The 16,189-nt window shown below is 41.9% G+C and overlaps 1 protein-coding gene across 1 annotated transcript in view; it reads left to right on the forward strand.

The window, feature by feature from the left end:
* Positions 1-16,189, forward strand: part of LOC145412139 (protein unc-13 homolog 4B-like) — a 789,854-nt gene that overhangs the window by 722,137 nt on the left and 51,528 nt on the right. The window contains exon 21 of the mRNA XM_080282072.1: positions 10,394-10,590. Within this exon, the coding sequence (XP_080138198.1) occupies positions 10,394-10,590 (197 nt within the window). The remainder of the gene's footprint in view (positions 1-10,393; positions 10,591-16,189) is intronic.

Genomic DNA, 16,189 nt, shown 5'->3' on the forward strand with positions numbered 1-16,189 from the left:
TACTCTCAAGGCCAAGGTTACACTTGGGGTTCAAACAAGATTGGGTGCTGTCTGTCTGCAATTTCATGTCCACTTTGTGACTTCCACTTGAATGGACAGATTTTGATATAACTTAGCACAATTTTTCCCCTTCCCATGAGGGTGTGTTGTGCAGAACAACCAACCATCTACTCCCAAGGCCAAAGTCACACTTGGGGCTCAGTCCAAGTCAGGTGCTGTCATACTTAACAGCCACACCTACATTCGTGTCTGCTTTGTAACTTCCACATGCATGGACAGATTTTGATATAACTTCACACAGCTGTTCCCCATACCATGATGATGTCTCACACAGAACAACCAGCCATGTATTCCCAAAGTCAAAATGTGAATGGTTATCATTCGGTAGGGGAATTTGATTTGCTTGGCAATACTGAATGCACTTATTATTATTATTATTATTTTTATTGTTGTTGCTATTATTATTATAATTATTATTATAATTATTATGTGTTCATTTATAAAGGCTCTTACATGCATGCATATGTCAGTCTTGATCACCTAATGGCAGCTCTCCGTGTTGCTGCTCAGCCCTCATTGTTCACTTCTCTCACCGTCCTAACCCAGTTGCCATCCTCCATTCTCCCCACATGCCCAAACTACCAGTCAACCCCTTCTCAGCACAACACTAATACATTGAAGTCGCATTCTCCCATATTATTATTATTATAATGTTGGTAGGTGGGGCACTCACCATCCACTCACTCGATGTATTGCTGCTCTCGGGTGTCTGCCCTTTCCTCTCTTCCATCCTTCTTTCCTTCCATCCTCTTCTGTCTTTCTATCCTTCATTCTTTCCTTGTCCTTCTGCCTGTGGGTGACTTTACACTCCCTCTTCTGTCTTTCTTTCTTTCATTCTTTCCTTTTCCTTCTGCCTGTGGGTGACTCTACATTGAGTGACAAGCCAAATGGATTCCTGTACACCAGGAAACCATTTACTATGCTGGGTCGTAACCATATAACCAAATTTTGGCACCTGGTGGTTTAGTGGGTAATTATTGCATTCCAGTCGCATTGAACCGGTGAAGGTTTATATCCAAGGGATGGTTGGGGTTTATTGCCCATGTAATGCCACTCAGGGAGGAGTGAGGCTCGTCACTCTCATCTTAAATGTCGAGACCAACTGCCTAGCCCCAGGCTTCTACGCTCCTCTTGGGGCAATGTAGGATTGGATGATGGATGGATTATTATTATTATTATTATTATTATTATTATTATTATTACTATCATTTGCCTTCTTAGTGTAATAGGAAAAGTATATGGGAAGATACATATTGACAGAGTTAGGGAAATAACTGAGGAATCAGTTGGAGAAGAACAGGGAGGTTTCAGGAAGGGAAGTTGTGTAGATGAGATATTCAACTTAAGGTATTTAGTAGAAAAGTTTCTAGAGAAATGAAAGAAGTTTCATGCTGCCATCATGGATTTGGAGAAAGCATATGACAGAGTGGATAGACAAGGAATGTGGAAAATGTTAAAAATATGTGGAGTACATGGGAAACTGTTGAATGACATGAAGAGTTTGTAGCCTCTGAGGGCACTAGGGCTGCAATGCATATGCATGGTGAACAGAGTGAATTTTTCTGTCTGAATGTTGGATTGAAACAGGTATATGTAATCTCTCTTTGGTTGTTCAGTTTGAATGGAGTTAAAAAGAGATACAAGGTAGGGCAGTGGATGTTGGAACAGCCCCAATGAGAGAGGAGCAATTGAAAACTTCCCCTTCCATTGTTTGCAGATGATACAGTATTGTTAAGAGAAGACAAAGGGGATCTGCAAGGCTTGGTGAGTGAGTTTGAGAGAGTGTGTAAGAAATGGAATCTAAAGGTGAATGAAGGGAAGAGTAAAGTTGTAGTCTTCAAGAGAAATGAAGCCACTGAATGAACAGTGAGGCTGGATAGTGAGGAAATGGAAAATGTGAGCGCACTTAAGTACGTGGGTAATGTGATGAATAAGGATAGAAGCTTACAAGATGATGTGCTTGAAAGATTACAGGATAGAAGAGAGGTTGCTGGTTCTTTGACAGCCATGATAAGATATAGGCAAGTGTTCATGGGAGTATAAAAGTCACTGCATGATAGTACTGTGATACCCACACAAATGTATGGAAGTGAAGCTTGGAACTTGTTGGAACTGACACAACTCAAGAATGAGGGCAATGGAAATGAGTTATTTGAGAGGAGCATATGGAGTTACATGGAGAGAGAGACTGACACATAAGGAAGTGATGGAGCATTGTGGTGTGGATGTGATAGAAAGCATTAGGAGAAATACACTGAGGTAGTTTGGCCATGTGGAGGGGATGGAAAGTGAGAGACTAACTAGGAGAGTGTACATGAGTGAGGTGGAGGGGGGGAGAGGGAGGGGGAGACTGATGATGAGATGGCAGGTGGAGTGGAGAGGTATATGAGAGAGGGGGAGGGCAGCAAAATGGCAGTGGACAGGGCAGTATGGAGACAATTTGTTTTTGGCCACCCTCTACAGGATTAAGGCATCTGGCTATATATAGATACATTATTATTATTATTATTATTACCTTATCATTTTTATTATTGTTAGTGATCTTTGAGGTGGAACAACATTTCCTTCATTTTTGTGCAACTGAGACTTACAGTATGATATTCAAACAGTATACAGTAGCAGTGATACTGTGGCAGTGGGTTACTGCATTTGTTATAAAAATTTAGCAAAAATTCTTTCTTACTGATAGCAAAGGTGTTTGCAGTACCCATATGAATCATTCATCCTTTTCATATTGTAATACTTTTTCGTTTAACCTTTTGAGGCCCAAGAATGTCCCCAATTAGAATGAAATGTCTGTTAGTAGCCAGACTATAATACCTAGTTATCCTCTTAGGCCTCAAGATGTTAGTGTGCCATTTACTTTTGACTTTGGGCATAGAACAGGCAGTCTGTATCTTGAGAGCATAGACACCTTCACATTTTGGCAGTTATATTGAAACATGTCAGAACTGTCTCATTCAGGATTATTTTACAGTATCAAGGGAGAAAGACTAATCACATGCCAGTAGAATTAGCAGATGATCATTGAAAATTTTTTAACAATATTTAGATCCTAATAGTGTTTCCAGTCCATCCAAAACTGATAGCACAATCCAGTGATCACCCCACCACTATTCTACCTCTCCATCTATGCCTTCCTATGACTCATGCGAGACACTATATATTTTTTTATATACATAACCTTATTTTGATCTGCAGGCTATGTTCTTAACCCTTTTAGATTCCGACGATGCATTTTCCTGACATTTCAGATCCAGGCTCAGAGATTCCAATAAAACGTTTATGTGTCATTTTAACCCCTTGTGGGCAGGTTACTTATCAAGTATACGATCATGTGGGGCATATTTTTGGAAAAATAAAGCATCAAAGAATAAGCCTAAACATGCTTAAATCAATGAAAAATGGATGAAAAAATGAAGATAAGAGCTGTTATGTGGTTATACGTCTCTGCTGGCTGTGGGAGGAGGAGGGGAGGAGCAAGGGAGAAGCCCGGGCAGGCAGCTTATCACCAGGTGCACCTGGGGCGAGGCTAGTGAACTCTTCACTCATTTTCCTTCTCTTCACCACTGAACACTAAATTTATCGTTAATGCATTCTTTACACTGTTCAGTATCTTCAAAATCTTATGTATGTGTTTTCTGTTTGAACACTTATAACAATAAAACTTACTTGCGTATACAGTATTCTCTTTTACTTGAAAGCTTATAACACTACAACCTATGTACAATACATATATTCTATTTTACTTGTTTCAAGGCTTCGGTAGGTAGAGGGTAGGACAGTAGGTGACAAGGATGCAATTTCGCCCAATTTCACCAGTAAATTGGGGCAGAAAATGGCCGGAGTTATGTGACGACACCCACCTCCTCACGCATGGACGTTATGTAACGTTGCCCGCCTGTTAGAGGTTAAGATCTATCTATCTATCTATCTATAGCCTGATGCCCTAATCCCGCAAAGGGTGGCCGCAGACAAAACACCTCCAAATCGCTCTGTCACCCACCATTTGACTACCCTCCCCCCAACTCACTCCCCCCTCCCTCATATACCTCTCAACTCCATCCCTCCACCATAAATCATGTTTACATGTCATAATAAAGAGACTCGGGCATGAAGATGTGGAATGCCTGCTCTGTGCATGGCGGGGAGTAGTTTTGCATGGTTTAAACCAGATTTATACATCTCTATCATTTTTTTTTTTTTTCCGAATATTTTTCTACGGCAAGGTATAAAATTTTTGGTTTTCACCTAACTTTGACTCATCATTTTAACTTCTTATTTTCTTTGTTTTCTTTTTTTTAACATACTACGATAAAGTACAACTATTCAGCTTCAAAATAACACCACAACCAGCATCCTATCACAATAAGTGTATTTGCATTGACTGATCAGAGAAAAAGATTGCGAAGTGAATATACAGACAAGAATCATAAAAAAATTGTGCATCATTTCCCTTTCGCCTTACCGTACAATAAAATGCAGAAAGAACGATAATCTATGTATAATTTTAAAAATAATTTATTGTAGTTTTGCATGGTTTAAACCAGATTTATGTCTTTAATATTTTTTTTTTCTTAATATTTTTTATGGCAAGTATAAAATTTTTTGTTTATGCCTAAATTCAACTCATCATTTTGACTTTTTTTCTTTGTTTCCTTTTATTTCTTTATTTTCCTTTTTTTGAACATACCATGATAAAATACAACTATTCAGCTTTAAAATCACACCAAAACCAACATTCTCTCTTGAAAAGTGTATTTACACAGAGCGATCAAAGAAAAATAGTCAACCCTCGTTATGTGATACCGCAGTAAGTAATACCCCAGCTTAATAATGGGGATAGAAATACCACCATGTCCCACCTAACGATGGCTGAGCCCCGGTTTTGCAATGTGTTTTGCAATTTGCAGTCGAGGAGTGATGGGCCAAAAGTTATATCACAAGCTTTTCTGCAGCCAGCTGAGCCCACCCCAGTGCCAGGGAGCGCAGAAACATTCACACAGCCCATCACCCCACCATTCACCCCGCGCGCTTCCATATCATTCTTCTTGCCCTACACTGCCCATCACTGAGTGAGGATCTCTCTTACACTCGCCTACCCTGCATCGTGTTGCATCACCAGTATTGTGTAAGCTGCTATTGTAGTGCATCGTAATCATGTCCATCAGTGCCCTGAGTAGGTCAGTGATGCTGACCATATGTGAAGTGTGATTTTGTGTTACTTTTGGCTTAATAAAATGTGATCATGTCTGCTGAGGATGCTGCATGTGGTGGAGCTAGTTGTGCTAGGGGTGGTAGTGGTGACCACAGTTGGGGTGATAAGCATCCTGCTAGTGTTGGTACTGGTGATGTTCCAGCGAAGCACCCTCATAAAACTCTTTCTGTTGAAGTCAGACATTCTTAAGTGCCACAGCAAAGGAGAGGGTGCGTGGGCCATCGCCTCAGCACTCCGCCTGGCCCAATCGACCATCTCGATCATCAAGAAGGAGGAGGCCACCAAGGCTGCCGTTAGGGAGGTTGCAACCTTCACCACCTCCCATATCACCCGCCAGAGGGAGCCTGTGATGGAGGAGCTGGAGCGGATGCTCCACATGTGGGTGGATAATCAGGACAGGAGGAAGGCGCCTATGAGTCAGGCGATCTTGTGTATGAAGGCACTCTCCCTGTGGGACATCTTAAAGATGAGATGCAATCTTGATGCTAGTGAATCCTCTAAAGCCTTGTACACACCGAGATACAAAGTCTACAGACAGTCGAGCGATTATGTACATTGACTATTGCTAGACAATCCAGATATTGTACAGACGGGCGACAGTCCATAGACACTTTGGAGACAAGGCAACTTTGTCTCTGGATTGTCTAGAGCAGTGGTTCTTAACCTTTTTTGAGTCACAGAACCCTTCGAGAATCTGGTGAAAGCTGTGAACCCCTTCCCTACAAAAATGTACATAAGAACAAATACAGCATTTTGCATGCAATGAATATACTTTATTTTTTTGAAAACTACCTCACGCAGCGTATGACATGCACAAAGTATAAAACAGTCTTTACAAAGAGTTATTTTCTTACTCTTTTTAATGCAAAAATTAATGGCCACTCGATGAAAAAATGAAATACATCCAACGTGTGCAAATTTAACAAAACAAATCTTTAATTCTGCTCAAAAGTTCATTTCAACGAGAGGGTTGTTGTTTATTGGCTTGAACAAGAAGATGAAATTGTGGAGTGGTCTTTGACAAGGACACACTTATGTCATCATTGACATCCAGTTGATTTCGACTTTTCGTTTTCATAGAAACAAGCACTGAAAACCCTGACTCACAAAGGTATGTAGTAGCAAACTGAATCAGAGCACCCATAGCTCGCATTGCCAGACTAGGGTATGCTTTTGTCAACGAACACCAGAATTCAAGACTCTTGTTTTTTTTGTTTTTTTTGGCAGCTAATGATGCCAAACGGCATCACGCAATATTGCTAAATTTTTCTTGATTATTCTGACTTTCACTGACCCCCTGAAGCCCATCCATGGACCCCAGGTTAAGAACCCCTGGTCTAGAGACTGTTGCGAGATGGTCGCTAGACATTTCTGTTACTTTCTCACTGGACTGTTGCTAGACAATCGAGACACAGTCCAGCAACAAAGTTTATATATATATATGAATATTTGCCAAAACCAACAGTGGAATTACTAAAGCTAATAATTATGTCATGATTGAACCATATACACACACATAATTTTTCAATGTTGTATGTAACACGTGTAAATATCTCTATCTATCTATCTGTTGCCAGACGCCACAATCCCGTAAGGGGTGGCCATTTGACTTTGAGTTATTTGTTTTATGGGGATGGGCACTAATCCTCCACCAACCCACTTGTTGACACGTAGGGAGCACGTATGGTTTGGTTATATGGTTACCACCCAGCATAGTAAATGGTTTCTTGGCTTACAGGAAACCATTTGGCTTGTCACTCAATGTAAAGCTACCTGTAAAGGAAAGAAAAGCAATAAGAAGTGACAGGAAAGATGGGAGAAATATGAAGCGAGGAGGGCAGACACAGAAATAGAATGATAAAGGCTAAGGAAGCAGGAGGCAGCTCTACATCACGTGAGTGGATGATGGTCGCCACCACCTACCCATAATTATTATTAGGACAGACCCATATACATATAGTATAATCTTTCAACGATGATGTATAACTTTTATGCAAAATTAAAGTATATTAATATACTCCAAAATTATTTAGAATAGAACTGTATACATATAATCATTCAATGTATATACAACTCTTATGCATAAATAATGTAAAAATATGTGAATACTGATGCCTCATAGCAGGAGGTGTGCATTTATAAATGCAAACCTTTAAAAAAAAAAAAAAAAAAAAAAAAAAAAAAGTCATCCATTGCCAAATCCCTCCACACCGAGCAACTTGTATCTTGTCTCCCATATCTAGTGGGAGACAAGATACAACTGAATTCTTGTCTCAGGACTGTCGCGTGACTGTCCAGCGACAGATTAAGATTTTCCTGAGACAATCGCACAACAGTCTAGTGACGTTGTTGCGCGACTTTTGCTGGATAAAGTATCTTGGTGTGTACGTGACCCAGAGACAGTGTCTAGCGACTGTTGCGAGACAGATTTAGATTTTTCTGAGACAGATGCAAGACAGTCCAGAGACCATGTTGCGCGACTTTGTATCTTGGTGTGTGCGAGGCTTAAGGCTATTCATGGGTGGTTTGACCAGTTTAAGAAGTGGGCAAGCCTGCACAACACGAGGATGTCTGGTGAGGCAGCGAGTGTGGATGTGGTAGTGGCAGCAGCGTTCCCTAACAAGCTTAAGTGGATCATTGTGGAGGGTGGCTACAGTGCGAAACAGGTCTTGAATTTTGACGAGACTGGGCTTTTTTGGAAGATAATGTCCCCCAAGACATATCGTGCAACAGAGGAAAAGTCTGCACTGGGGTTCAAGGCCTCGAAGGACCAGCTTAAACTGCTGCTTTTGGCAATGCCGAGGATGACCTCAAGTCAAGGCTGCTCCTGGTCTACCACAGCAAAAACCCGAGGGCTCTGGGTGGCAATGTTAAGGAGATTTTGAGGGTAATTTGGAAATCACACTGTAAGGCCTGGCTGACGTCCGATATCTGTATTCCTGTTTTCACTCCTACCTCTCTCGTATCCTTGAGATGTATGCCCCCAGAGAAAACTTAGCCAACAGATTTCTTGTGGTGGTGGACAGTGCACCTTGCCACCGTTCTGCGGTGAAGGACTGGACAGGTAACATGGAAATGGTGTTCCTGCCCGCTAACACCACGTCGTTGTTGCAACCCACGGACCAGGGGGTTATAGCAATGTTCAAGGCATATTACCTCCATTGTACCATGCAGCAGTTGGTGAGGGCATGTGACAGCGATGAGAGGATGATTGTGGAGCCATTCTGGTAGGGATATAACATATGCCACACCATCGAAAATATCACAGCTGCATGGAGAGAAGAAAGCCAGCCCACCATGAACGGTGTGTGGTGCAAGCTGTGGCTGGAGTGTGTACACTCCTTCTCCGGCTTTTCAGGATGTGCTAGCACCACCGGTAGAATGGGTGTGGCAGGACATTGTGCAGCTATCACACGAGGCAGGCATCAGGGAGTCAGTGAGGAGGACGTGGAGGTGGTCCTGGACAGCCACAGGGAGGAGTTCAGCAACAACAAGCTCCTCAGTATGGGGATTCAGTGGGTGCACCAGGAGGCAGAGGAGGAGGAGGAGGTTGTCCCTGAGGTGTGAGCCCTCAGTAAGAAAATTCTGAAGGAGATGATGACCAAGGTTGATGAGGAAATCGCGCTTATGTGCTCTCACAACCCTCTCCCAGGACGAGGCTATCATGCTCATGTGCACTCACGACCCCTTCCCAGGATGAGGACATCGTGCTTATGTGCACTCATGACCCTCTCCCAGGACAAAGGAGGGGCGCATCTGATTGGCTGGAGGAGGAGACGAAAGTGTACTGGGTGATGCTGAAAGAAAAGTAAAGAAGAGGGGGGGGTAGGCAGACTACCATCACTGCCTTCTTCAAACAGGTCCCCACCATGCCAGTGACCTGCAGAGTAACTTCCCAGCCCTCAACCAGCAGAGCATCTCCCCGACCATCGACCTGCAGAGAAACATTGAGGCCTTCTCCCACCAAGGACATTGTGCTCAGCCTCTAGTGTTGAACCTCACCTCAAGCCGATCCCCATCTCTCACGTCACCTGAGTCTCCACTGCAGCATTCTGCCACTTCATTGCTACCCTCCTCACCCCAGCCTTGATCTCCTACACCACTTCAGCCACTGCCTCTGTCTCCCTCGCCACCATGTGAGCCACCGCATCTGTCTCCCTTCCTACCATGTCAATCATCATAGCGGTCTCCCTGGCCACCTTACTAGTCGTGGCAGCTGTCTCCCTCGCCACCTCGTCTATCATCACATCGCACCCTATGGCCACCTTGTGAGTCATCGCATCGCACCCCATCGGCACCCCCAGAGTCATCGCATCAGTCTCTTACTACCAATACCCCACCTCGCTAGGCTTACCCTCCCTCTGACCCTCCCCCTGAGATGGGGCTTGAGGGCTTTGAGGAGGATGAGTGAGTGTTAGGGAGCACCACATGCTCCCTAGCTTTGGGGGGATAGCAAGGATGATGACCAGGACTGGACATGGACTTATGAGAAGTAAGTGATGAGGGGTGATTGATATTTTCTGACCTATTTTTTATGGTTTTCAGATTTTGTTTGTTGGTTTTAGTGAGTTATTAACAGGTTTTAGGCTTAGGTTAATTTCTTTTACAGCTGTTAGGCTATTTAGATTGCCCATAAACTTGTTTTTGGACTCATTTGGTTGGGTTTAGGACATGGTTGGGGGGGAATCCCAAGGCTCAAAAAAGCATCCCAATACTTTACATGTTAAATCAGCCCTGATATGTGATACCCCGCCTAGTGATGGGGTTTTCTTAACACATCCCATTGTTAAACTGGGGTTGACCTGTATTACGGCACAAAGATGTGGGGCAGCATGGGAGCAGCTGACTGTAGCACAGACATAATTTGCCTGGGCCAGAAACCTGGTAGGGTTAAGTTAAAGGTGTAACAATTTAGCTCTGGCTTTTATTAACAGACATTCCTGGCATGGCCAAATGCAGCTATACATTCAGAATTCACACCATAAGAGGGTCAAAGTTTTTCAAAAGCTTAAGCACTCTCACTCTCTTAAACCAGCCAGCTTTGATGAGCATAATAGATAAACTAACCAGTTTTGATAGGCATGATGTAAATTATAATCATTTAATTTCTTTCAGGCCTGTTAGTCCAGATGAATCTAGTGTTAGAAATGGACACATCCTCTTTCTCCTCAAGACTAGACAATTCTTCCAGTCTAGTGAAGGATTTGCTGAAACAGTCCTACCCCTTGATGACATTCCTTCGGTTGACACACACACAGCAGACAGCGTCAAGAACAAGATTCTCATTATGAACCTGCCCAAAAATGGTGATGGTTAGTTTGATTTGTTTGTTTTACTTAACTAATTTACAAGTTTTTCCTACGTTTCTCAGTCTGTTGTAAAAGGGCTGAACACCTTGAACATACAATTTTCACTGAAAGTTTTCCAGATTGAGTAAAATCACTATGAACTTTGCATACTGGAAAATGGCCTGCATGTTAGCCAGTTTTCCATTAATTTAAGTATTCGGTTTATTTAGTTTGTAGAAATTATTGTCTGTTTTAGTGGAGAAATTCTAGCACAGAGGGAGAAACTGTAACCTGCAGTATCTGAGAAACTTATGGCCAAGTGATTAAATAGCTCTACCAACTGCCTACATTATGACATCAGAAATTGTTGTTGTTGAACTCCAGTCTGTCTGGCCAAACAAACCTATTGACCAAAGTTGAGCGGTTGCTTTTGTGGTGCCATCCTACACAAACAGCACAACACATTCCTTCAGTTGACACACACACAGCAGACAGCGTCAAGAACAAGATTCTCATTATGAACCTGCCCAAAAATGGTGATGGTTAGTTTGATTTGTTTGTTTTACTTAGATTTACTGTTCACCAAAGAACCTGATGTAATAGAATCATTGAAATATCTCTGTCCTTTAGGAAAAAGTGATCATGTGGTCATTGAGTTCCAGATGTTAATAGGGAACGTTGAGCCAAGAGACAAGCTTCATAGACAGGGAAGATACAACTTTGGGAAAGCAAATTTTACAGGATTGAGAAACTTTATTGAAAATGCGGATTGGAGAAAATTCAGAGAAACAAGAGAGATACAGAGGAAGTGGGATATCTTTCTAGACCTTTATAATTCGGGAGTGGAAAAATTTATACCAAGAGTAAGAGGGAAAGAAAACAGGAAAAAGGAGTGGTTTAATAGAAGGTGTATGATAGCCAAAAAAGAGAGAGATAAGGCATGGAACAATTGGAGAAAGAGAGGTAATAACAGAACAAAGGAAGAATATAAAAGAACAAGAAATGAATACACAAGAATACTTAGAGAAGAAGAAAGGAATTTTGAAAAAGGTATAATAGACAAATGCAAGGATGAACCCAAACTGTTTTATAGATTTGTTAATGGCAAACTGAAACAAAAGGAAGGAATCACCAAACTCAAAGTAGGAGAGGTCTTTAAGGATGCGGCAATGCAAGCAGAAATAATGAACAAACGTTTCCAGTCAGTTTTCACTAAAGAAAAGGAGCTTGTGGAAGGGGAGGGAGTGATTAGAAATGTTCCGGTGATAAAAGATATAAAGGTGGAGATACAAGAAGTGTATAAATTACTGGAAACTCAAGATGTAAGGAAAGCCCCAGGACCTGATGGAATTTCTAATTGGGTACTGAAGGAATGCAGAGAACAACTGGCGGATAAAATTCACAGTTTAATTGTATGCTCACTGGTAGAGGGGAAAGTGCCGCAAGAATGGAAGAGGGCAAATGTGGTACCAATTTACAAGGGAGGAAACAGGGAAGAACCCCTGAATTATAGACCAGTGTCTCTAACCAGCATGGTCGCAGAATAGTGTGAGAGAATCCTGAAAGACAGATGGATAAAATATCTGGAAGAGATTAATATTTTGGCTGAATGTCAGTTTGGATTCAGAAGTGGAAGGTCATGTGTTTCTAACTTGTTGAGCTTTTACTCAAGAGCGATTGATGTGGTACAGGAGAGAGATGGTTGGGTGGATTGTGTGTACTTAGACTTAGAGAAGGCCTTTGACAGGGTACCTCATAAGAGACTAATGTGGAAACTAGAATATATAGGAGGACTGAAGGGAAAACTTCTGGAATGGATGAGAGACTTTTTGAGAGACAGACAAATGAGGACAGTAATAAAGGATAGGATGTCTGGATGGAGGGAAGTAACAAGTGGAGTCCCTCAAGGCTCGGTGTTGGCGCCAGTAATGTTCCTGATTTACGTAAATGATATGGTAGATGGAGTGAACAGTTATGCAAGTCTGTTTGCTGATGATGTAAAGATCTTGAGGAAGGTAGAGGTTGAGGAGGATTGTAAAATACTGCAGGAGGATTTGGATAGGATACACAATTGGAGCCGGACTTGGGAAATGAAATTTAATGTAAAGAAATGTAAAATATTGGAAATGGGTAAAAGTACCAGGAGGCCATCACTGAATTATTTGTTGGGTAATGAATTAATCACAAAAAGGAGGGAAGAGAAAGATTTGGGAGTGCTGGTCCAAGATAGTTTGTCACCAGAAAAGCACATTAACAAGATAGTTGGAGAGATTTATAAACTCTTGACTAAGATAAGAGTAGCATTTCATTATATGGATGAGATGATGAAAAAATTGATAGTGGCCATGATCCGCCCCAGGTTAGAATATGCAGCGGTAGTGTGGTCCCCACTCAAAAAGAAAGATATAAACAAGATTGAGAGAATACAAAGAACAGCAACCAAGATGGTCCCCAGTCTGACAGACCTGTCATACAGAGAGAGGCTGGAAAAATTGGATTTGCCTTCCGTAGAGGAAAGGAGAAAGAGGGGAGACATGATTGCAGTATTCAGGACCATGGTGGGAGTAGATAAAATTGACAAAGAAGATCTGTTTGTATGGGATAAGAGAGCAACAAGAGGACACGGAATGAAATTGAAAAAGTCAAGCTGCTTGAAGGATATCAAGAAATATAGCTTTCCTTACATAAGTATAGACTTATGGAATAGCCTGGACAAAGAGATCATCCAGTCTAAAAACTTAAACGAGTTTAAAGCTAAATTTGACTTATTGAGAAACAGCGACGGAAACCCACGCGCATAGTACATTCCGTGTATATCACAATTAGGTATATTAGGTAAATACTTAAATATTTGGAACGACTTAGACAGAGAGGTGGTGCATGAGAAAAACATTCATGTGTGTAAAGGTAGACTTGATAAATGTGGATATGGAGACAGGACAACACGAGCATTGCTCAATTCCTGTATACTACAAATAGGTAAATACATACACCATGTAGGGAACTACCACCCCTTTGTGACTGACAGCGTCTCACCAGGGTTGTGCCTACCACCTCAATAGGGTGGAGTCAAAGGCTTTTCGTCTCATTAACTCTCCTCCTCTTACTGACTCCCTTCAACCTCTGTCTCTTCGCCGCACTGTTGCATCTTTATCTCTTTTCTATTGCTACTTTAATGGTCACTGCTCCTCTGAACTGTCTGCTTGCATTCCTCCACCTCTATGACGGGCGTGTAGCACCCGTCTGGCAGCAAACTCTCATCCCTTTTCTGTCCAACTCTCTAATGCAAGAGTTAACCGTTACTCCCAGTCTTTCATTTATGCAACAGGTCAGCTCTGGAACTGTCTCTCTCTATCTGTATTTCTTGCTGCCTATGATCTCCAGTCTTTCAAACGCAGTGTGTCCAGGCATCTCAAAATGATCGGATCTTGAATTTGGCTCTCTATTGTATTTTGTTTTTCTCTTGGAGGGAACTGTTACTGCGGGCTCATGGCCTTTGGTTCCTTCTTCCTCGCATAAAAAAAAAAAAAAAAAAAAAAAAAGTACGTACACTACAGTATGTCGGGAACTGGCACCCCATGTGGTAGACAGTACCTTGCAAGAGTTGGGCAGGGCCCTTCTAACACTGAGGTACAGAGGTATCAGAAGTAAACATGAAAAGCTGTTAGACACTCCGAATGAATTCAAGGATTTGAAGATGAGAAGGATATTAAAGATATGTATAGAACATTGTTGAGGAGGATTAGAAATATGGAGTAGTAGAATGAAAATGGAAGATGTGCAGATTGGCCTGGGAGGGAAGTAGAGTCCTTGAAAATTGGAAGTCAAACATAATTATTCCCCAATACAAAGGAAAAGGGGAAAAAGAAGTGTGTGGTAATCACTGGGGCATTTGTCTTCATAGTGTTATAGGAAAACTATATTGTAGAATGCGTATTGATAGAGTTATGGAAATAACAAAGAAATTAGTTGGAGAAGAACATGGAGGTTATGGGAAGGGAAGAGTTGTTATGTAGGTCAGATATTCATCCTTAGGTCTTCAGTGGAAAAGTATCTAGAGAAGGGAAAGAAGTTGTATGTGGTCTTCATGGATTTGGAGAAAGCATATGACAGAGTGAATAGACAAGGAATGTGGAAAATATTAAGAATATATGGAGTAAATGGGAAGCTGTTGAATGCCGTGAAGAGTATGGAGAAGGGTGCAGAGGTTGCAGTACCTGTAGATGGTGAAATGAGTGAATTTTTCTCTCTCAGTGTTGGGTTGAAATAGGAATGTGTCATGTCTACATGGTTGTTCAATCTGTATATGGTTGGGGTTATAAAAGAGATACAAGGTAGGGCAGTGGATGTCGGAGCAGCCCGAATGAGAGAGGCAGCATTTAGAAACTTCCTGTTCTGTTATTTGAGGACGATACTGTATTCTTAAGTAAAGACGAAGGGGAACTTCAAGGCATGGTGAATGAGTTTGGGAGAATGTGTAAGAAACGGAATTTAAAGGTGGATGTAGGGAAGAGTAAAGCTATGATCTTTGAGAAAAACGAAGTCACTGAATGCACAGTGAGGATGGAGAAATGGAAATGTAAGTGCGTTTAGGTACTTAGGTAGTGTGATGAGTAAGAATGGAAGTTTAGAAGATGAAGTGCTTGAAATGTACAAAAAGGGAGAAAGGTTGTTGTTCACTAAAAGCAGTGATGAGAAGTAGGGAAGTGAGCATAGAAGTAAAAAATTTGTTGCATGACAGTATTGTGATCCCAACTGTGATGTATGGAAGTGAAGCTTGGAGCTTGTTGGAAGAACACAAGTCAGGAGTGAGAGCAGTGGAAATGAGTTATTTGAGAGGAGCATGTGGAGTCACATAGAGAGACAGACTGACAAATGAGGTAGTGAAGGAGTGTTGTGGTATGGGCGTGGATGTGGTAGAAAGTGTTAGGAGAAATACACATTGAGGTGGTTTGGCCATGTGGAGAAGATGGTGAGTGAGGGACTGACGAGGAGATGTATGTGAGTGAGGTGAAGGGGACGAGAGGGAGGGGGAGGCCAAGGATGAGGTGAAGGGATGGAGCGGAGACATGTATGAGAGAGGAGAGTTTGAGCTTGGGGAAGGGCAGCAAAATGGCTCTGTAGCTATTTCTTCTGTTGATAAAGCGGATCTCTTCGCTCAGACTTTCTCCTCCAGTTCCATCTTAGACGATTCCAGTGCTGTTCCTCCATTACTTCCCCCCTCTGACTTCCTCATGGCTGACAGTAAAATTTCTTCAGCTGATATATTTTCTGCCATTACAGGCCTTAATACCAATAAGGTATATGGGCCTGATGGAATCCCTCCTGTTGTTCTCAAGAACTGTGCTTCTGTGCTTACATCCTGCCGAGGCAAATTCTTTCGTCTTTGTCTGTCAACTTGTACCTTTCCTTCTTGCTGGAAGTTTGCTCTCATTCAGCCAGTCCCAAAGAAGGGTGACCATTCCCAACCCTCTAACTATCGTCCAATTGCTTTAACATCCTGTATCTCAAAAGTTTTCGAGTCATTTCATAGTAGAAAAATTTTAAAGCATCTTTCCTATCACAACCTTCTTTCTGATCGTCAGTATGGGTTCCGTCAAGGAAAGTATTGTGCCCCTTAACC

This window comes from Coenobita brevimanus, chromosome 92 (assembly GCF_032717465.1).
Source record: "Coenobita brevimanus isolate Jiangsu-jjx chromosome 92, ASM3271746v2, whole genome shotgun sequence".
NCBI lineage: Eukaryota > Metazoa > Arthropoda > Malacostraca > Decapoda > Coenobitidae > Coenobita > Coenobita brevimanus.